At 43.5% G+C, this 23,760-nt stretch overlaps 1 protein-coding gene across 1 annotated transcript in view; it reads right to left on the bottom strand.

Annotated features, from left to right (window-relative positions):
* ADTRP (androgen dependent TFPI regulating protein) overlaps positions 1 to 23,760 on the bottom strand; it is a 39,514-nt gene that overhangs the window by 8,619 nt on the left and 7,135 nt on the right. The window contains exons 2-4 of the mRNA XM_029913925.1: positions 21,732 to 21,866; positions 20,141 to 20,242; positions 616 to 731 (exon numbers count right to left, since the gene is read on the bottom strand). Coding sequence (XP_029769785.1) covers positions 616 to 731; positions 20,141 to 20,242; positions 21,732 to 21,866 — 353 coding nt within the window. The remainder of the gene's footprint in view (positions 1 to 615; positions 732 to 20,140; positions 20,243 to 21,731; positions 21,867 to 23,760) is intronic.

Consider the following 23,760-nt stretch of genomic DNA (forward strand, 5'->3'; position numbering starts at 1 on the left):
CCCTTTTCCCTGGGCATACCCCTATGCTGGTGGGGAGAGAGGCCAGGGAGAGGGTGGTATAATGCTGGCTCTAACTCACCTGAGGTTTCCCAACTTGGCACCAAAAACAACACCTTCCCCCCCCCCATACACACACACACACACACACACACACACACACACACACACAACCACACTCCTTTGGGATTTAGTGGATTACAGCAGGGAAGCGTGGGTGAAAACAAACTGAGAAGACTGCTGTAGTGGAAACATCCCAAGCCACCCCATGGTTTGTTACAATTCAACACAACTTGTCTTTCAAGAGAGGCTCTGGAGTAGCAGGTAATGTTCTGGATGGCTTCAGGTGCATTGTTGTTTTTGAAGAAGCCTGCTGAACACGTGGCTGGAAACAGTCCTCTTGGCCTCTTGTTTTCAGGGAATATCATGTGATTCTTAAAACAAAAAAATAGGTCCCCCCCCAATGGTTTTTCCATAAAACCAACCATAATGTGATTATTCCCATTTAAACATTTTCTTCATATGGGAAAAGAATCCTCTAAATACAGAGTTTTGCCTCTTTTTCCGGCGTAGGCCAATTTGAGAAAATCCAAGGGGGTTATAATACATAATTCTTACCAGCTGAGATAGGCAACAGAAACAAATCCTAATAGGATCAGTCCTTTCTTCTTTGGTGGATAACGGTGAGGGGTAGCGAAGATCTCCAGCAGAGCAAGTGGCAATACAATAGTGTGCTGGGAAGAAAAGGGGATATGTCAGAGAGTGGCAATAATGTGTTGTGGTAACCGAATTAACCAAAACGCTTGTGGCAATGTGTACATACGTGCAAACCAATTATTGGTTAACAGCATAGAATGCCACAGAAAAGCATGCCACTTTACCAGTGAGTAAATTCCCATGATACAGCAAGCATTGAAAGTTTCTTGTTACCCAGTAAAAAGTATGATAATTAGGTGCTACTGTAGAACGCTGTGCCGCTGTGTATTGTAATCTCTAATGGACAGTGCAGCGATTTACTGCATTATCAGATGTACAAGGACAGTTGGAGTGAACCCCATGTATACAGTAGTACAAAGATTTTGTGAAATCTATCATTGTTTATTTTGAGATGGAAAGGAAAAACCCCTTGGCATTTTCTGAAAGACTTTCCATGCTTAATTTAAGCCAGAGGTGATATTTTTTTTCCTTTAGGTAAATTTGGTGAAAATATCTCTAGCCATTTCTGAGTCATTGGAGAGTGGGGGAAAATACCTTAAACTTACCTTTAAATAAAAACTGATTTGGGGAAAATGTTATGGGATGAAAGGTGAAGTATTGTTATGATTAGAAAGCTACAAAAAGAAAAAAATGTTAAGAATAGAAATAAAGAATCAATTTCCAATACTGCAAACAGTGTCCCAAAGTTCCATTCCCAGACTGGTGATGGTTGAATATATTTATCAGTGATCTGGAAAATGGTGTGGATGTTGAGGTGACAACATTTGCAGAGTACACAAAATGTGGTTAGGTTAATAATTATTAGAAAAGACTGAGGATTTTCACAGAGACCTAACAAAGCTAGGTGAGTGGGCAGCATGAGGGCAGGTGAAATTCAGCACTGACAAATGCAAATTCATGCAAATTGGAAGGGATCTTTGAACTACTTGTGCACCTTGCTGTGTTTGTTCTAAGGCCCTTTCAGATCATAAACACCCCCTCACATCTACCTGTGGATCTCCATTTGTCTGTACAGAAAGGGAGTTTGTGAGTGGCACTGTCTCCACAACCAGGCCCTGTGTATAGGATGGAGTTGGGGCAGACTGGGGAAGGAGTGGTTGGGCTGAGGGCAGAGTTTTGGAGGAGACATATTAAGGAATAAACCAGAGAAGCTGATACAACCCCAGATTGTATTAACTGTTTTGTGAGTTACCATGGGGAGCTGCTGGAAGCAGATTGCAAATCCTTCGGAGCATGCTCAAGGGACTTGGGGGGTGCAGTGGGCTAGAATTGATGCTGGGGTACAGGGTCTCCACTTGGATGTCACTGGCCTCTCACAAAGGGTCTTGAGCAGGGCTGCCCGGGGGGGGGGGGGCAAGTGGGGCAATTTGCCCCGGGCCCGCAGGGGCCCCCACAAGAATATAGTATTCTATAGTATTGCAACTTTTTTTTATGGAAGGGGCCCCCAAAATTGCTTTGCCCCAGGCCCCCTAAGTCCTCTGGGCGGCCCTGGTCTTGAGGTCCTCCAGGTTTTGAGGCATTTTTTTTCCACTCCCCTCATTCAGGGTCAACTTGGGTCAGTCTCAGGGAGGAATTTCTTGTGGGGATTTCCACATAGAAAGTCTGCTTCTCTAGTTTTGAACATGAAAGGAGATGCTCCGGCTCTCAATTAACTGTAACTACTCAGGAAAAAGCCTTGAGTGTTACTGTCAACAGCTCAGTGAAAACAATTGTTCAATGCACAACAGCAGGCAACCACAGCAAGACATGCTCAATTGGGCTCCTAGTAACTAAGCCAATAGGTTTTATAGATAGAATGTGTGAAAAACTGCAGCAGCAAACACAATACATTAATTTTTCTGTCATATACTATGTTGCATTTATGGTCTGACCAAAGTCAATTGAAGTCATGGGGAATCTTTACATTCACATCAGTGGATTTTGGATCAAGCCCATACAGAGGACATGATGGCGTGGTATGATATGTACGTTTTATTCGCAGATATTTTGGAGAGAGAGAGATACATTCTACCTCTAAAAGAGTGACACATTATGGCTGCATGCTGCAAGAGAGCACTTAGTAGAAAAGTGGTTCTTGGCATCCCTCTCACACAGCCCTGGCACACAAGGCCTCAGAAGCCATTATTCAGCCCCATGTGTCTTGTTTCAATATCCTTCAGTTTCAGTTATTGTATTCTACAAGCTAGAGATAACAAAGGTTTATTTGATTGTTCTAGTTCATCTCCCTGACAGTGCTGCTGAGACTTCTCTGTTTTGTCTCACATGCTAGAGTCCTACGACCCTCCCTCAGTCAATAGCAGAGGTCCAGCTGTATAAGTTCAAGTGATTCTTGAATACATTTAAGTAGAAAAAGGTCTTCAGTTTGTACAAATTAATTTCCTCACAGTCCCTATAATTATGTCTTTTACTCAGAAATGTGCTAGGTATGTGAGGCTGCTCCTAAGTGTTTATTATATATTTGATTTTGATGTCATCGTCTGCTTTATTTTCCCATTATTGTATTCCCTGATGTGGCTAATTAGCCTAGAAAGCAGCAGACTGTCACCCAAATGCTGCATTAAGTATGGAATAAGTTCACATGTCTCAGTTACCTGGTACAGGGACTCTTAGCTGTGCTACAGAATTAGAGTTACAGCTCCTATTTGAATTTGTCACTGTCATGGAACCCTGTGTTAGCCAATGGGTAGGTACTAGGTCAATAGTTTGTCTCAAAACAAAATATTGCCCAGAGAGGAAGGCAATGATGGTAAACTATTATTTATTCCTTATTACTCTGTTTCAGGTCTTCACTTCACTTCATGCTTGTTCTTTGCAGGCAAAATGGCCATATGTCCCAATTTTTCACATAACACCCAGTGTCCCAGGAAATTCCTTTGGGGGCACACAATGTCCTAGCTTTCCATTTCATCAGTGGAAACATTTGTTTTTTCAATAATAACAAATTATTTGTTCAAGCCATATTGCTGCACCAAGGAAAATGTATTCTGTGTTTATTAGGCCTAGCCATTCAGTGGGAAGAGCAGTGTTTGAAGTCAAGAGAAAATCAAATGAATGTACAGCAGATACTTATCAAAGCTGGTTTTGTTTGTTTGGTGCTATTTTGCTCAGAATGAAAGTGAACAGTTGTTGAGTGCCTCATGATAAACTCATGCAGAGCCCCAAGTTATGGAGCGGGGGGGAAATCCTTTATTCTGAAAAACATGTTGAGTCAGAAGCTGGCAGCAGTGACACCAACACATGTTTTATTAAGAAGTATACTGTGTGCGTGTGAATAATTCACGACCCTAAAAACACTTTGCCACAAAAGCCTTCCAGTTTTTTTAATTTTGAAAACAGGATCACCTTAATCATAGGCAGATAAAGAGAGATCCTTGTGTTTGTTATAGGAATGCTCTCTAGTGAAACTTGTTAGTGTACAAATGGCTTTTTCTTTTATAGTGGCGTCTCACTCTGGGTGAGTGGATGGGTGTATGTACATTTTCATTTTCTAGTCTTTCTCATTCCTGAACTTGAATGCACACTGCACATGTCCTTGCCATACTGAACATGTGTGCACATCCCTATGATACACATGAAATGCAACAAAATAATTCTAAATGAAGAAAAAAAAAAAAAAAAAAAAAAAAAAAAAAAAAAAACCAGAGAGACAGAGCCTTTCATCACCATACTGGTATCATAAAGCATGCTGGTGTTTTCACACATTTTATGAACCCTATCTACAGTTTGTTTTCTCCTTTAGTAGTAATTTACAATGGAATTCATATGGAATAATAGAGTACATTCACAAGAGTAAATGGGTTCACTGTGATTCATGTTTATACAGCAAATACCAAAGGAATGCATGATTGGCCACCTATTGCAAAGTGTGCCCTTGCCAGTGACATTCAATTAGCTTTCCAAATGAATTCCCTTGAATGGTTGATAAAAAGCTGACTTTAGTGATGAACATTAGTGATGGCCCATATACCAAGGTTGCTAATACTAGTTGTAAGGTCTTTAAAGGCTTTTCATTTTCACAGGGAAAAAGTATGCTCTCATTCTAGCTATTTTTAATATTAGTCTTTAGTCACCAAACACCACGATTCATTAAAGACAATTATAAACCCAATTTTAACCAAACTGTGTTGTTAATCTGACATTTATTTAAATCAGTGCAATCTTTGTTTGGAAGCAAACTTAAAAATATATACTGTTATGCTTCTTGATTTAAAAGGAAATGTAATAATTAGGCTTGGATTGACACAAATCAGAATGTTGGCAAAAATGGGTTGAAGCAATGACTGTTTCAATTAACAGTTTCTCAGTTTTACTTGCAAACAGGGAAACTGACAAAAATAATTATTACAGAGGGAGAGAAAATTATTTCATTCTGAGGTTAAAAAAGCCAAAATCACGGTCTAAAACAATAGTGGTGTGTTCTAATCTCTCTGTCAATTAACTGAATGAATGAATGAGCTTATTCATTCCTTTTCAGGAAACTTGTTTTGTTTTGTTTTAATTTAATTTAATGTATATTTTAATTAATACCTCTGTGTGTTGAGAAAAATTTGTTTACCTCTTCAGCTAGGATGGCAAAATTTTAAGTGGGAAAACTAACGCTTTTGCATTTTTTGCGACTGGCGAATGGAAAAATAAAAGCTCTAGCATTCATGAAGCTCTCTCAGCTGTTTTATCAGATGGTCAGGTGTTTGGAAATACAGCTCAGGTTATAAAGACGATAAAATATTATGTTCTCCAAAATCATTAATCAGTTATTTATTATTATTATTATTATTCAATTATTAATGCCGGGAAACTTTCTCTTGAGTATGACTCAAACTTCATCTGAAATACTGGCATACTGACTGGTCTCCAGAACATAATGTGGCATTTTCACATTCTGTTAAAACAAGAAATGATGATTTTGTCTTTTCCCCTCTGTATTCTTTGTCGCTCCCTGGATGCATTTATTATGCATGAACTGAACAAGGGCAAATCATCCCTTTTGCACAAAGAATTAAGAACTTGCAGTGTGTCTACTTTCTAAATATATTATGTAATTTCAAATATTTATCTAATATTTCCTTCTTCTTCTTTTATTATTATTATTAGTTAGTTTTTGTTTTTGAAAATACTGGTTTATAGAGCCAACTGAATGGTGGTGGATGGAAACTCAGGCCTCAGTCCAACAAACTACTTAAGCATGTGCTCAAGCACATGAGCAGCCCAATTGAAATCACTGGGATTACACATATATTCAACGTTAAGCATGTGTTTTGTTATCCTGCTTGATCAGTGCCCCAGATTAGAGCAAAGAGTGGAATAGCTGTCTATGGATATTTGTTTTCCAAAGTGAATTTCCATTTAATCATATTTACTCATCCTGTATGTTTGTTTTCCATGAATATTGGAGAACTGAGTATGGCTGCATTATGGAGACTATATCGGCATAGCTAGGTTGCTATAGCTATGCCAGTTTACCCCCAAAGTGGAGACACAGTTTCTGCTGACAGAAGGGGTTTTTCCATCAGTGTAGGAACCAGACATGCCAAACCCATGGAAAAAACACAGAAATTCAGCTATTAATTTTGGCTGAATTGGCTTGTGAGTTGCTTGTTGGCTAGTTTTTGTCTTGTAGCTTGTTGCTTGTTGTAGTTTGTTGCCTCTTTTTTTTGATTGGCTCCCGGCAAGCAGGAGCGGGAGGCAAGCAGGAGTAAGGGGAGGAGAGAGTCAGGGGTGCACAGTGGGCCCACCACAGTCCCAGACTGCACGCCGGGGGGATCTAGTCACATAGTGTGCTGGGGTTCTTAGGGATGGGCTTGTTTTGGCCTTGTTTTGAAATGGGATTAGTTTGATATATGGCTTATTGTGAAAGTCGGGGTGCTTATTTACCGTGTGAAAGTTGGCAACTGTGGTAGGAACACCACTTCTCCTAGCAACAGTAGAAATGTTGACAAAAGCATTCTTCCATTCACATAGCTGTGTCTACACTGGGGGTTATGTCAGCATAGCTATGTCAATTAGAGGTGTGGTTTTTCATACACCTGACCAATGTATCTACGGCAACCTAACTTTTAAGTGTAGACCAAGCCTTAGGGTGGGATTTTCACAAGCACTTAGCATTGGCCTAACTTGACTTCGATGGGAGTAGAGTTAGGCCAATGGTAAGTGTTTTTTGAAAATCCCTCCCTGATTTCTCTTCTTTCCAATCAAATCCTAGGAACAGATTGTCTGCTTAACAGCTCTGGATCACTTGTAGATACTTACATTTGTGTCTTCTTCATCAGTAATGTTACTGAAAACAAAGGGTGAACCTCAATTTCAATGTTGCATTGGGGGACACAGGATAGTTGCCCAAAGGCTAATATTCATAAGCCAAATTCTGAGGTCTTTACCTAGTTTTTACTCAATCCATACTCAGGCAAAGTCCCAAGGTCTGAAGGATTTTACCAGTGTATGTGTGGCTTTCAGAAAGAGGTTTACCTCTTAATATCCTTGCGTGATGGTACCAAACAGTCCCGCAGCCACCACCATTGTTGTGTAGTTTTACTATTCCCAGTGCTTTTCCACATCACTGCTCTCTTTCTCTCTTCTTGGCCCCTTGGTGGCACAAGCTTCCTCATTTGATTTACTCTTCTATGGTTTTGTCTTCCCTCAAATTTCACTCTTGCTTTCTGCTCTGTAATCTGTCCTTACTTTCCATTCTCTTCTTTTATTAGTATGAAACTGCATATTCATTTTATTGTTTACTATTTTTTAAATAGTAAAATGCCTTGGTTAAAAGGCTTTGTTAAACAGATTTTCTCTCAGAATTATTAATATTAATATTAGGGCTGTTGATTAATCGCAGTTAACTCATGGGATTAACTCTTAAAAAAAAAGAATCGTGATTAATTGCAGTTTTAGTCGCACTGTTAAACAATAGAATACCAATTGAAATGTATTAAATATTGCTCGTTTACTCTTATCAGCTGTCAAATTTAATCAAACCTTTAATATGTTAGAAAACAAACTTATTTTTTCCTTTCCAGGTCGAATGGTGCTCACCATGAAAAAGTGGAGGGGGCTATGCGAGTCCCACATTTTCAGAAAAGCATGCGTCTAATTTGCTTGCACAGTTACCATGAATGCATGCATCTTCGCAGTTGTTGTACATGCAAATGTCACATTAGATGTTTGAGTGAATTTGTAGTAATAGTGCACACAGTTTTGCACATGTGCCTTTCTTTGAAAATGTGGACCTTATTGAGTATTTGAATGCTTATTATGATACAGTGTGAGTGAGTTCTGGTGCCAAAATTGTAATAATATTTTGCTCTGAAACTAAATACCCAAGTAAGTGGGTAAAGTTCATATTGCAGTTTGAAGCTGACATGAAACTAAAATTATACAATCTTCCAACCTGGAATTTTGTCTCCAGCTGTCCAGCCAGGGGGATGGGTTAGGGAGCTAGCACTTGTGCATTCTCAAATAACAGAAGTCAAGGAGGATTCAATGCCTTAACATTCATCAATGAAATAAACACTTTCTCTCTGAGGGTATGTCTACACTACAAAATTAGGTCGGATTTATAGAAGCCGGTTTTATAGAAACCGGTTGTATGCAGCCGATTGTGTGTGTCCCCACATAAAATGCTCTAAGTGCATGAAGTCGGCGGACCGCGTCCACAGTACCGAGGCTAGTGTCGACTTCCGGCGCATTGCACTATGGTACCTATCCCACAGTTCCCGGAGTCTCCGGCGCCCATTGGAATTATGGGTTGAGATCGCAATGCCCGAATGATGCAAAGCAGTGCCGCGAGGGGTTCTGGGTACATTGCGTCAGGCCCCTCCCCCGCCGTCACAGCAACGGCAGACAATAGATTCGCGCCTTTTTACCTGGGTTACCTGTGCAGACAACATACCACGCCAAGCATTGAGCCCGCTCAGCTCAGCTCACCGTCACCATATGTCTTCCGGGTGCCGGCAAACGTGGGACTGCATTGCTAAACAGCAGCAGCAGCTTACTGCCTTTTGGCGGTAGACGGTGCAGCATGACTGGTAGCCTTCATTGGCGATCTGGGTGCTGGCAGCCGTGGGGCTGGCAGCCGTGGGGCTGCATTGCACCAGCCCCTTGCCTTTTGGTAGAAGATGGTTTATTACGACTGGTATCCGTCGTCATCGTACTGCAGTGGCTGTCGATCATGGGCACCCGGGCAGACAATGATGGTTATCAGTCGTAGTATGCTATTTTCTGCCATGCGCCCTGTTGGATCATTGCACGTTAGCAGAGTCGTAGCATGCTATTTTCTGCCAAGTGCCCAGTATTGTCTGCTAAGCACCCAGAAGAGGCCGATGGCGATCTGGGTGCTGGCAGACATGGGGCTGGCAGACGTGGGGCTAGATTGCTACACAGCAGCAATCCCTTGCCTTTTGGGCAGTAGATAGCATATTACGATTGGTATCCATCATTGTCATATTGCAGTGGGAATCAGATGGTGCAATAGACCTGAAGGCTTACTGCCAAGCGCCCAGTATTTGCTGCCAAGCACCCAGAAAATGCCAAGGGCTATCAGTCATGCTGCACCGTCGTCTTAAGATGTAAAAAATAGATTTATTCTGCATTCATTTGCTTCCCCCCTCCTTCCTGCTAAACCCAGGCTTTTGAGTTCAATCTTTGGGGGGGGGGGCATTCTGTGTGACAGTTGTTTGTGTTTCTCCCTGATGCAAAGCCACCTTTCTTGATTTTAATTCCCTGTACCTGTACGCCATGTCGTCACTCGCGCCACCCTCCCTCCCTCTCTCCCTCCCTCCCTTCTTCCCCTGGTCCGTCAGATACTACTTTCGCGCCTTTTTTCAGACCAGACGCCATAGCCAGCACTGGGATCATGGAGCCCGCTCAGATCACCGCGGCAATTATGAGCACTATGAACACCACGCGCATTGTCCTGGAGTATATGCAGAGCCTCCTGGACATGCCAAAGCAAAACCAGGACCAGCTGAGGAGGAGGCGATTGCAGCACGGCGACGATAGTGATGAGGAAATTGACATGGACCTCTCACAAGGCACAGGCCCCAGCAATGTGGAAATCATGGTGTTACTGGGGCAGGTTCATGCCGTGGACCACCGATTCTGGGCCCGGGAAACAAGCACAGACTGGTGGGACCGCATCGTGTTGCAGGTCTGGGACGATGCCCAGTGGCTGCGAAACTTTCGCATGCGTAAGGGCACTTTCATGGAACTTTGTGACTTGCTTTCCCCTGCCCTGAAGTGCCAGAATACCAGGATGAGAGCAGCCCTCACAGTGGAGAAGCGAGTGGCGATAGCCCTGTGGAAGCTTGCAACGCCAGACAGCTACCGGTCAGTCGGGAATCAATTTGGAGTGGGCAAATCTACTGTGGGGGCTGCTGTGATCCAAGTTGCCAGGGCAATGAGAGACCTGGTGATATCAAGGGTAGTGACTCTGGGAAACGTGCAGACCATAGTGGATGGCTTTGCTGCAATGGGATTCCCAAACTGTGGTGGGGCGATAGACGGAACCCATATCCCTATCTTGGCACCAGCGCACCAAGCCACCGACTACATAAACCGCAAGGGGTACTTTTCAATGCTGCTGCAAGCCCTGGTGGATCACAAGGGACGTTTCACCAACATCAACGTGGGCTGGCCGGGAAGGGTACATGATGCTCGCGTCTTCAGGCAGTCTCTTCTGTTTCGAAAGCTGGAGGAAGGGACTTTCTTCCCGGACCAGAAAATAACCATTGGGGATGTTGAAATGCCTATCGTTATCCTTGGGGACCCAGCCTACCCCTTAATGCCATGGCTCATGAAGCCGTACACAGGCAGCCTGGACAGTAGTCAGGACCTGTTCAACTACAGGCTGAGCAAGTGCCGAATGGTGGTGGAATGTGCATTTGGGCGTTTAAAAGCGCGCTGGCGCAGCTTACTGACTCGCTCAGACCTTAGCGAAAAGAATATCCCCATTGTTATTGCTGCTTGCTGTGTGCTCCACAATATCTGTGAAAGTAAGGGGGAGACATTTATGGCGGGGTGGGAGGTTGAGGCAAATCGCCTGGCCGCTGATTACGCGCAGCCAGACACCAGGTCGGTTAGAGGAGCACAGCAGGGCGCGGTGCGCATCAGAGAAGAGTTGAAAACCAGTTTTGTGACTGGCCAGGCTACGGAGTGAAACTTCTGTTTGTTTCTCCTTGGTGAACCCTCTGCCCCTCCCCCCCACCCGGTTAACTCTACTTCCCTGCAAACCAACCACCCCACCCTCCCCTACTACCCTCCCCCCTTCGAGCACCACTTGCAGAGGCAATAAAGTCATTGTTACTTCACATTCATGCATTCTTTATTAATTCAGCACACAACTAGGGGGATAATTGCAAAGGTAGGCCTGGATGGGTGGGGGAGGAGGGAAGGAAAAAGACACAGTGCACTTTAAAACTTTAAAACTTATTGCACTGGAAATCATCTAGGCTGGAGTGATTGGGTGGCCGGAGGCCCCCCCACCGTGTTCTTGGGCGTCTGGGTGAGGAGGCAATGGGACTTGGGGAGGAGGGCTGTTGGTTACAGAGGGGCTGTAGCGGCGGTCTCTGCTCCTGCTGCCTTTCCTGCAGCTCAACCATACGCAGGAGCATATCACTTTGATGCTCCAGCAGCCGGAGCATCGACTCCTGCTTTCTGAGTACAAGTTGACGCCACCTCTCCTCTTCAGCCCGCAACTTCTCCTCTTGAGCACGCAACTTCTCCTCTTCAGCCCGCGATTCAGCACGCCACCTCTCCTCTCGCTCATATTGGGCTTTTTTAAAATCAGTCATTGACTGCCTCCACGCATTCTGCTGTGCTCTGTCAGCGTGGGAGGCAGTCTGTAGTTCAGTAAACATTTCGTCACGCGTCCTTCGCTTCCTTCTTCGAATATTCACTAGCCTCTGCGAAGGAGTAAGATTTGCAGCTGGTGGAGAAGGGAGAGGTGGTTAAAAAAGATACATTTTAGAGAACAATGGGTACACTCTTTCACGTTAGATTTTGCTGTTCACAACATCACACAGCACATGTGCTTTCGTTACAAGGTCGCATTTTTCCTCTTATATTGAGAGTCTCCTGGTTTGGTGTGAGAGATCACTCACGCAGTGCCAGGACACAGATTTCAGCTTGCAGGCAGCCATGGTAAGACATACAGTCTTTGGGCTTTTTTAACCTTCTTAACATGTGGGGATGGTTTCAAACAGTACTGCCCTCATTTCCCATACCAAGCACCCGTTTGGTTGGCCATTTAAAATGGGTTTGCAATGTAAAAGGAGGGGCTGCGATTTCAGGTTTAACATGCAGCACAAACCCAACTAACTCCCCTCCCCCACACACCCAATTCTCTGGGGTGGTCACTTCACCCCTCCCCCCCACCGCGTGGTTAACAGCGGGGAACATTTCTGTTCAGCAGAGCAGGAAGGGGTACCTCTGAATGTCCCCTTAATAAAATTGCGCCATTTCAACCAGGTGACCGTGAATGATATCACTCTCCTGAGGATAACAAAGAGCGATAAGGAATGGATGTTGTCTGCATGCCAGCAAACACCGGGACCATACGCTGCCATGCTTTGTTATGCAATGATTCCAGACTACGTGCTACTGGCCTGGCGTGGTAAAGTGTCCTACCATGGCGGACGGGATAAGGCAGCCCTCCCCAGAAACCTTTTGCAAAGGCTTTGGGAGTACATGAAGGAGAGCTTTCTGGAGATGTCCCTGGAGGATTTCCGCTCCATCCCCATACACGTTAACAGACTTTTCCAGTAGCTGTACTGGCCGCGATTGCCAGGGCAAATTAATCATTAATCATTAAACACGCTTGTTTTTAAACCATGTGTAATATTTACAAAGGTACACTCACCAGAGGTCCCCTGTGTGCCCTCAGGGTCTTGGGTGAGTTCGGGGGTTACTGGTTCCAGGTCCAGGGTGACAAACATATCCTGGCTGTTGGGGTAACTGGTTTCTCCGCTTCCTTGCTGCTGTGAGCTATCTATGTTCTCTCCATCCTCATCTTCCTCGTCCGCCGAACCCGCTTCCCTGTTTCCAGCGAGGGACTGATAGCACACGCTTGGGCTAGTGGTGGCTGCACCCCCTAGAATGGCATGCAGCTCCGCGTAGTAGCGGCATGTTTGCGGCTCAGCCCCGGACCTTCCGTTTGCGTCTCTGGCTTTGTGGTAGGCTTGCTTTAGCTCCTTAATTTTCACGCGGCACTGCTGTGCGTCCCTGTTATGGCCTCTGTCCTTCATGGCCTTGGAGATCTTTTCTAATGTTTTGCCATTTCTTTTACTGTTTCGGAGTTCGGCGAGCACTGCTTCATCTCCCCAGATGGCAATCAGATCCCGTACCTCCCGCTCGGTCCAGGCTGGAGCTCTTCTGCGATCCTGGGACTGGGACTGGGACTCCATCATGGTTACCTGTGCTGATGAGCTCTGCATGGTCACCTGTGCTCTCCACGCTGAGCAAACAGGAAATGAAATTCAAACTTTCGCGGGGCTTTTCCTGTCTACCTGGCCAGTGCATCTGAGATGAGAGTGCTGTCCAGAGCGGTCACAATGAAGCACTGTGGGATAGCTCCCGGAGGCCAATAATGTCGAATTCCATCCACACTAACCCAATTCCGACCCCCTAAGGCCGATTTTATCGCTAATCCCCTTGTCGAGGTGGTGTTAAGAAACCGGTTTAAAGGGCCCTTTAAGTCGAAAGAAAGGGCTTCGTAGTGTAAACGTGTCCAGGCTTAAGTCGATTTAACGCGGCTAAAGTCGACCTAAACTCGTAGTGTAGACCAGGCCTGAGTAAATGGGGTTATGTCAACATAAATGGAAACATCTGAAAACTACATACAGCACTGGGGAAAACCAAGCATCTTAGCATCCAAGGGTGTGTGGCAGTTAGTTTAATGCACCATAACCCTCACACTGACATTCTTCTTTTCTGCTAACAAATGAATATAAGGGGGAGCCTATAAACGTCAATAGCTGCCGGAGGGTTTAAAACCAGGATAGTTGGAAATGCAAGCAAATGGAAATGTTTATCTCTTTGCCTATTTAAAAGAGCTATTAAATGTGTAATGCAAGTGCAGGAAAAATCATGAGATGGTCAGAGATGTGGCTGAAAATGCCCAGGTGTATATCCTATGAGTTAATATATTCTTTTGAAAAATAGCAGTCCTGGGTGGAGTGCACTGAACTAAGTTCCTGACTACACACAGACTTTGCACCAGTTTTATAACTGTTGGGTAGGTGTGTGATATTTTACTTTTAAAGTTATACCACTACAACACCTAGTGTGGATATCATCTGTGTAAAGGTGCCTTATACCAGAATTGCAGAGTTCTCCTTCCCATATAGGCATAAGCTATACCAGTATAAATCACCCTTATGCTAGAATAACTGCATCCACACTAGGGTGGGGTTGTACTGCTTTCACTATGCCAGTATAGTTAAAGCAAGAGGTATAACTTTTGTCTGAAAACAAGCCCTTAGATGAGGAGAAACATGGGAAGCCTCACGAGTATTATGAATCCTTCTTGCTATCTATGTTCGTAATGCTGTCAAAGCAAAAATGGCTCACTTAAGTGAGGCCTCTTGTGCTCCCGTGTTCTTCTCCCTTGCTTTCTGCATTACCCTCAGTATGCCCAAATACTCCTCAGCTGTCATTCATTGAGGCAGTTTGATCTGATGGACAGAACACTCAGAGACATGGTTCGATTGCTAATTCTACCATTAATGTTCTGTGTGACCATGGGCAGGTCACTTCTCCACTGTGCCTCTACTCTCTCCCACCACCCCTTTGTCTTAACTGATTGTAAGCTCTTCAGGGCATAGACTGTCTCTTACTGTGCGTCTGTAAAATGCCAAGCACAATGGGGTCCTGATCTTTGTCGAGGCTTGTAAGAGTTACCATAATACAAAAAATATGAATAATTTAGGCAAGTATAATATTAAACCAAAACTTGCCTATAGTCTAAGAAAGTAACATACGGAATCAAACGTAAAAGGATAATGTTTTGCAGACCAAAAGAAAAAAAACTATTTTATAATGAAGAAAAACATACGCTTATGGTTGTTGAGAATACAACTGAATGAATAGTTGCATGTTTTCTTTCTTGTGCTACAAACTAATGACCCACAATTCTCCTTTTTGTTTTACTGTCAATCCTGTCAACCCCTTAAAAATCCAGTGTTCTTCTCAACTGCCATTAAAATGAATAATATATTCATGTGATTCCATTCAAACTGTACGTGTCAGGTAGTGGCTTTTTGGGGAGCATCCAGATACAGCTTAAAAACAGAACATCAGGAATGAAATAAACAATTTCAATGAGAGAATGGGCCAAAATGGCTTTTATCTGAGTCACCCTCCACCTAAAACCTTTGGTTCAGATAAAATAATAGTACTTAGGATGTCGGTAGTGGTTTTTCATCCATAGATCTCAAAGCTCTTTATAAAGATGGGCAAGCATAATTACCCCCATTTTACAGATGGGAAAACTGAAGCACAGAGGTAAAATGAATTGCATAAGACTCAATATGAGAGTCAAGACTAGAACTCTGATCTCCTGGCTTGTAATGTAGCACCTTCTCCACTGGACCTCACTGCCTCCCTAAATCCTCATAACAGAATTTGATTTCCAACCACTCTTCCTTTTTCAAAATGAAAATTTTCCACTTGGGTCATTGCAAAACCATGACTAAAACATAATACCCTTGATACATTGCTAGTTGTAACCAGCCATTTGAATGTCAGAGCAAAGTCTCAACATTCCCAGTATGCATTGCTCAGATTACTACAAAAAAGAGAGAGATACATCTTCCCACCTGCTCCTTTTCTCATTTAGTAACTATTCAGCATGAGCTTGTTCCACCCACAGACTAAATTCACGTGACAAGCAGCAAAAGCCCCCACTTAGACATTCTGTGGCTAGTTATGTAAAGAGAAAACCCCTTGATGTACCAGCATCAGGGGAAAGATACAGGTTTGGTTGGCTGATTGTCACAAGGAAGAAATAAAGCTTGGTTGCCAACTCAAGAAGCTTTGTTCTTCCCAGAGCATTTGTGCATGTTTCTTGTATGACCTAGACAAACTGTTTAGTTACGTAACATAATGCTTCACATAGTTAGGGAGATCTCTGGCCCAGATCCACACTGAAACTTAGATCCCTAAGTCCCAGTTTTACGTGACTAAATCCTGAGGGTCTAGTCCCCCTGTTATAAATACCTCAAAGAGTCATTAGAGCAGGGAGGACTGGACCCTCAGTCTCCCACCTCCCAGGTTGGGTGCCCGTGCCTGAAATACCAGGCAATGGAGTCATGCTCTTTCTCTGTGCTCCAGTGACTCTGTAAGTAGTAATCCACAATGGAAGAGCTTCAACAGGAGAGACTGAGGGAGCCCTACATCAGAATATCCCACAGCTCAGTGATTACAGCCCTCTCCTGAGAGGTGGGAGAGTCCCTCTTCAAATCCTGTCTCCCACTCTGCCAGAGGGGGAATTGAACCTGCATTTTCCACACCCCAGGTGAGTGCTATAATAACTGGGCTAAAAGTTATAAGGTGAGCGCCTTCTCCTTCTTCTCCAGCCATTTTGTTTGGAGTAAGGCAAGCGCCAAATGCATTTTTCACAAGAAATGACTTAGGCGCCTAGGCCACTTGACTCCAGGAAAGAGGTTCCTGGTTGTGGATCACAAGCAGAACTAAGTGCCTCTCTGCAGCCTGGATTTAGGCATCTAACTCTGTGAGAGGGGCGTGGCTTAGTTTACATTTTTCTTGTTGTCATCTTCCATTGCCTAATCTGTGTTTCCTGTAAGCTGCGCGCTTGAGCACCCGCGCAGGAGAGATTCAAGCGCTGCCCAGCTGATTAGGAGAGCACGCACAGCTGGCAGCATGTGTTCAGGTGCCCCTCCCATGTGGCTGTGCAGTGGGGGGGCGGAGGAGGGTGCTGACGTCAGGGCATCTCCCTCCCCCCCCCAGCCCCTGTACCCCATTTCCACAGGGCAGAGGGGACACAGCCTGGCTCAGGACTCAAGGCTGCTGAGGGGAAGGGTGAGTGGCTGAGTGCCTTTCTTAAAGAGACAGTGCACTATTTCTGAGATTTCCCCAACAGCCAGCTCACACAGTCAATCAGTCTCTCTCTCTGTCTTCCCCCCCCACCCCCCGCCCACCTGCCCATATACCCCATCTCCGCAGAGCAGGGGAGGTGAGACAACAGGGCTCAGGACAGAGCAGGAGAGCTTTCAGTGAGTGTCTTAAAGAGACAACGCAGGGTGTCTCTCAGAAACTTTCCCAGCAGCCAGCACACGCTCTCTGTGTGTGTGTGTGTCACACACACACACACACAGTCTCTGTGTCGCACACATACTGTGTCATGAATGCACACACAAATACTATCTCTGTGTCACACACACTCTCTGTGTCACACTCACCTCACAACACATACTTGTATTATTGTTGTTGTTACTTCTTGGTACTTCCTGCAATGCACACACATTCTCTGTAATTTTATTCTTTCAAAGTGTGTTGTTGTTTTGACTGGTCATTTCATATGCGTTTCATAATTTTTATTTCTCTTACACTTAAATTTAATTCCTCGAATAGTGAGTTCTAAAATGCCTAACCTGTCCTGGCTGGTTTTTCCATCTGGACTTTTAAAAAAATATATATTATATCTAGGTTTTTTGTTTTTACTGGTGGCGCACATCCATGTATACCTTGGTGCACATGACAAAATTTATTCTGCACATGGATGGAAAAAATTAGAGGGAACATTGGTTGCCTTGTTTAGGCAGCTCCCTGCCTAGAGTTCTGGCTTTTGTGGATCTCATGCTTAGGCACCTATCTCTTCCCTATTCCTTTGTGGATCTGGGCCTCTGAGACTCTTCTACTGACTTAAAAACACTCAGGCTGTAAATGATATATCCCTTATATATAAATGATATATCCCAAACACACAGACACCTAACAAAACTAACAGCTTTCCCCCCATTGCCATGATAGGAACTTTTGCTAACCTCAGAGCTGTGAAATATAGCAGAGTTCATGGGGTGGGAAGGGGGGGAAACCCTCATCAAATCTTTTCCCTGACAATTGACATTTAATATGCTGTCCCTTTAAATAGCTGGCAGCTCCCCAAATCCCCATGGTATTTACAGTGGACATCTTGGATCAAAAGGAAGAAATGCTGTTGGCTATTTCTGAAGCCTTAAAAGCCTTATTTACATGATGATAGCATTTAGAATGCTCACATAGGCTCTTCCCCTGCCCCGTCAGTCCCAATGATCTTTTCAGAGTTCTGAATTCACTTCTGGCAGACATCTTGGATTCTACAATTACTGGAAGGAAACTTCCCCCATGCCCCACCCACAAGTTGGCAGAACTGCTAGTAGTATTAATCATTTATATAGTACTGTAAGGTGAACATGGCCTATTACATTTCATTACAGGCAGCTGGTTTGCAGTCAGTCACCGAGAGATTGGTTGATCATTGTGCAGTAGCTGGAATGCTTCCCAAAATACATGTGTTTTCAGGAACTCCTTAAATGAGGAGCGGGAGGAAGCTTGTCATAGATGAATTAGCAGATGACATTTATTGCAGACTCAGCAACTAGAGTCAGTGCAGATCTGCCTTGACAAAGTGAAAACATGGTTCTATCTTGTAATGTAGGTGGGACCTAAACGTGCCCCTGAATGTGGCATGATTTGGGAACGTAAGTTAAATTGCAGTTCCATTCCATCTACACTTAGAGGATGGGATCATTTTAAAATTGAGTCTGGGATGCTGTAAACAGGTTTCCCAGCATGCTATTTGCAGAGGGTGATACAAGTCATCCCATTTGGTTATGCAGATTTGAGTTACGCAGATCATCCCAAAATCATGTCAGTAAAAAATTGATACCACATCAAATTGTCAGGTATTCTGTATATGCTGAACGTTTACAGAAGGAGGGAAATATAGATATCTTGGAGAGCTTGAAAACATTTCACTCTTACTATTTTTTGTACCCCTCCAATTGTAAAGTTAGGATCTCTTAGTACTGTTTGTCCATCTATACAGGCCTGGGAAGGAGAGAGAAATTATAACAAATACATTTTAGAGACTTCTGCAAATAGTTTTTCCATCTGTAATAATGTCACACTTGGAAGCCCCAGCCTCTCTCAATCTGCCTAGGCCATTACAAAAAGTTGCCGTACTGGGAAGGGCAAATTCCCAGCTATGCACTGAGATTTAAAAATAAATAAATCTAAAATCTAGCACTGAACTAGATACTAAGCTAGCCTTATTGCTGGTCCAGAATCCTGAACCTGAGACCAATGTAATTTTGAGAAGAAAAGGAATAATATTCTGTGACTAACAGTTTTAAAAAAATAGAGGTTGTTTGCATCTGTTAAGAGGTTTGGAATGTAGAAGTAGTCCCAGTGAAACTGGATTAGTAGGCAGAGAGCAGGTGATAGGGTCAAAAGTGCATCATGGCTGCCATTTATCACTCAGTTTATTACATGGATATCAGTAATGGGAAAGTGGCATATATATATATATATATGTTCATGCTGCACAAGCATAAGTATTTGTAAATATACATTTATAAAGTGGATGTTTTTTAAAAATCTAACAAACGTTCTCAGTCAGAAATATCTGGGAAGTTCCATTTAGCTTCAAAGGCATCAGGAATTGCAGTGTGTTGCAAAGTTATTGAGTTGGAAAAATCTTAAAAAACTGGAATCTTGAGTGAAACAAGGCGGGGATGTCTGCATGATTATTTCATACTTTTTGGCTCCTCTGATTCAGTCTAGCATTGAACCTCTCCCCTTCCTGCCTCCTTTAGCCCCAGGAGGCTGCCATGACCTTATAACCACCCACAGTTTCCATGTTACTGTCAGCATCCTTACACTTGACTGATGAGAAGTATGTGATTATTCAACACATCATAAAAACAGCTATGGCAATTGAAGGAGAGATCTGGAATATATTTATAGAAATCTGTAAACAATCATTTCAATTCAGCTATTCAGTGCTGTGCACACATTAGCTTATGAGCTGTTGAGCTGTCAGATTTTCTTTGATTCTTTCACCTCTTTTAAAAATTCCCCAGTGCTCAGCTGTATTCCTAACCATTTTGTATTTTATAACATTCGGTTTACGGAGACCATTTCTTTTTTTAACTGAAGTAACCTAGAAGGTTTTCTTTTTATGATTACACATCTTTTCATCGATTTTAAGAGGCTTGACGTGCCATGATTCACTGACATTCCCTGTGTGCTAAAAGGCTTCTTTAGGCAATTATAGCGCATGCATCCGTTCATTACATACAGCTCAATGTGTGCTTTAAATAGACAGCAGGGGGGGGGGAAAGTTGTGAAACCCTTTTGGAAAGATAAATAATGCAACAGTGGAACATTCATTGCAAAAGTCTGTGTGTTCTAGGCACTAGTCCGGCTTTTTACTCACCATAGCATGATTTAACCACATTGGAATGATCCCATCCAGGCTCTTGGGGTAAACCAGTTCTCGGTTGTACGTATACAATACCCAAAAGGACATAAACACAAACTGCAACAAAAGAATTTTTGTTGTAAAAGGCAAAGCAGTCTGTAGGAAAAATGTGAGCTTGCGAGATAAAACAACAGATGTATCACACAAATTACAAAGTAAAGAAGGGAAGTTACTGCAAGATGCAGTGTTCTGCTGTTGTTAAAGCCATGTCAGTCTCACCTTGTCTTCTCAGTATTCTGGGGCATATATCTATAAGAAACCCCTCCTCTACTGTATAAACTGCTTACTGCTGACACTGAAATTTCCAGGGAACACATGACTATCCTTGAACCTTTCTTATTTTTCCAGTGGGATCTTGGATGGTCCAAGGTTCCTAGGCCTTGGCTGTCATGCCAAAGGATTTGTTCTGCTCAATAACAAAGTAAAAGCAGATAGTGGCAAGACTGATTGTCTAAATCTTGGCATGCCGGTAAAGTCTGTAAGCTTCATTCCTAAGCTGTAGGTACAGGAGTAGGCTGTATCTAGGGCCCATCTGATCCAATAGGGGAGGATTTACAGTGGGAGGATTTAAGTGTAAGAAATGAATCCCAGTATCAGCTACTGATATCCGAAAGCTCATTTGTACTTTCTTGGCCTGGTTTTACATTTGAGCACAAGTTGTCCGTATTATGGAAACTGAGGGCATGAGAGGTGGGGAGGATTGTCAATACTAAATATAGCGCATGCAGGTTACAGACGGATGCATCCTGGTGTTCATCCCTTTTCTGTTACATACCCAGAAGCATGCATGGGAGATGTGACAGCAGTGTTACAAGAAACTGGTATGCAAAGAATGACTAGTTACTAAGATGGCTTAGTCTCAGTTGCAAGAATGGCCTCTCTTGATTCACCTGGCTGAAATGCTTGTGGACCCAGTTAAAGATGAGTTTCAGCTCTCCTGAGGCCAGCTTCTGCAAGCCCCTTTCACACTGAGTTGTACTGACTAAGTCTCTGGCCCATTATATGCAGAACCATGTGGCGGACACAATTGTCTACATGTGAGCAGACAGTCCAAAATGAATCTGTTGTAGATTATTCTAAGTAATATCATTTAAGTCTGTTTCTCTTCTGTGTTTGTTTAAACTCATTTTGCAGTCAGGGAAGACAATATGAGGATTTGTTGCCTTTTAAGGACCTTACTAGACTCTTAAGGCACATGTTGCCCTTTCAGTGAAACTACTTCAGTAGATAATTCCAGTGGCTCTGTATGTGTAAGGGTAGCAGAATGTCTACTTTCTGCCCTTTTGATTTTGGTGGATGTCTGTTTGCCTATGGCTGGGTTGTAGGGGGGCACGGGGAGGGGGGCTTGTAGACCACCATGTCAGAGCAACATGTTCAACATTAAACCACTAGCTAGCCTCACATCTGGGGCTAGATTTAAGCATTGTTTCCTCATTTAAATGGATTTGTTCTGTTTTCAAAAGACAAAATGAAGCTCCCTAGTAATATCTGTATCTATTTGGTACGTGTGTATATATGATTATTATTATAGACATTGGTTACTTACCGTGGACAGAGGGAAAGCCAGGACACTGAAGAGAAGGTCTCTGCAGGAAATTATGTACTTAACACTTGGCAGTTTCTTAATTAGTCTCAACACATCAGCCAGGAAGGAGATCCCATAGAAAACAGCCTGCAAAACCTAAATTAATTACAGATAATGAGGGAATCTTCATCCACCTTTGATTAGCATGTTCCTGCATGAACTCAATACTTGCTCTTTAGGGAGCTGTTTTGTTGGTGAACTACAAGTCAGCACCAGGGAAATAGCTTTTGGCTCAATTTTCCTTATTAACTGAAAGTGATTAAATAAAGTAGTTCAGGAGATTACTTTAACAGTACCTCTCTTAATGGACCGAGCAGAACAGTGTGGTGTGAAGAGTGAGCTTTATTCAGACTGGAAGTGGCAGGATGTGTTGTAAGATAGGTCTTTTTGCAATTAATATGTTAATTGTTAACCTCAAGGCAACAAAGTAGAGACGGGAGGGGACAAATCTGTGGCTATTCGGAGTTCTAATGTTTCCTGCAAAGCAAACACTATAAGTGTTCTCAGAGGTTAGCCAAGATGCAGGGCTGGCTTCAGGCACCAGCTAAGGAAGCAGGTGCTTGGGGCGGCGAATACAAAGGGGTGGCACTCCGACCCCTATTGGGGCGGCACGTCTGGGTCTTTGGCGGGAATTTGGTGGCGAGTCCCTCAGTCCTTCTCTTCCTCCGAAGTGCCGCCGAAGAGGAAGAGAGGGAGTGAAGGACCCACCGCTGAAGAATGGAGCGGCGCGATTGAGCTGCTGCCGAAGTGCCGCCGATCGGCTTCCCTCTCCTCCCCCCCCCCCCGCTTGGGGCGGCAGGAAACCTGGAGCCGGCCCTGCCAAGATGGTGCCTCCTGGATGGTGGTGATGCGTTAGAGCTCATGCCCATACTTTACCAATTAACCAATACAAAACACCCTAAAAGGGCTGTGTTAGACAGAGAAGCCACTAGAAAAAGATTTGTCCTGAACCTATTTCTGCTGAATTCAGGGAGATGCAAGAGCAGGACTTCACGTTCAGATCCTCAAAGATATTTTAGGCAGGAGTTAGCCACCTCAATATCTTTGAGGATCTGGGCCTCGGTAACTAGAAATAAGACCTCATTGCACTAGAATTGAGAGCGCTGGTTGAATTATTTTTTTGCAAATAATGTAACCAATTAATTCTGGCTCTTTTTTAGTTAGCTAACTTCACAGATGGTCTGATGATATTATGCAAATAATGTATTATCTGTATTCTCTTCCACTGATCGTCAAATAATTGTATTTGAAAACGACGTTTCTCATTGTTCAACCATCTCTGCTAGTGCTACACAGTGGACTGTAGTGCACTAAATGTGGGAAGAAGTAAAGATGAAGCCTATTAAGAACTTGCTGCTCTTTGACTGCTAATCTATGCTCAACTTTGAACCTGAGCTCAATTTTCTTGATTACTGGTGTTATTTTTAAAGCTAGATTCTCTCACTCTTGTGCTGGGAAACTCAGTCTACTGCAAATGCTGGCACTGCTGAGATGGAAAGATACTGTTAAGCATTCCGAATGATGTTTCTTTTGCCATGATCTCACCCTGATTCAGATTTTTATTTTGAGTTTGTGTGATATCTAAGGCTGGACTGATTACTTCTTCAGGAGCCTGGAGAGGTGGGGCTTGGGAGGGGACACCACTGGCACAGCACTTGATCAGAAAGTTTTAGATGGGGAATAGAGGATGGGGAGCAGGATGGCCTCCCCCTGCCCACCAAAAAAAAAAAATAAAACGCTATTTCAAAACGCAATACTTTGTGCTTTCATAGTGTAATTCCCCTTAGGGTGTCAAGGTGCATTTAAATATTAATGACTTAAGCCTCACAACACCCCTAGGAGGTAGGTAATTAGCTTTAAACAAAGGATAGGGAAACTGAAGCACAGAAAGGCTAAGTGACTTGCCCATGGTCTTACAGGAAGTATGAGGCAGAGGTGGGAGTTGAATGCAGGTCACTTGACGAATAGTGCTGTGGCTCACCCCCAACAC

Source organism: Terrapene carolina, unplaced genomic scaffold (assembly GCF_002925995.2).
Source record: "Terrapene carolina triunguis isolate 2854851 unplaced genomic scaffold, T_m_triunguis-2.0 Scaffold58, whole genome shotgun sequence".
NCBI lineage: Eukaryota > Metazoa > Chordata > Testudines > Emydidae > Terrapene > Terrapene triunguis.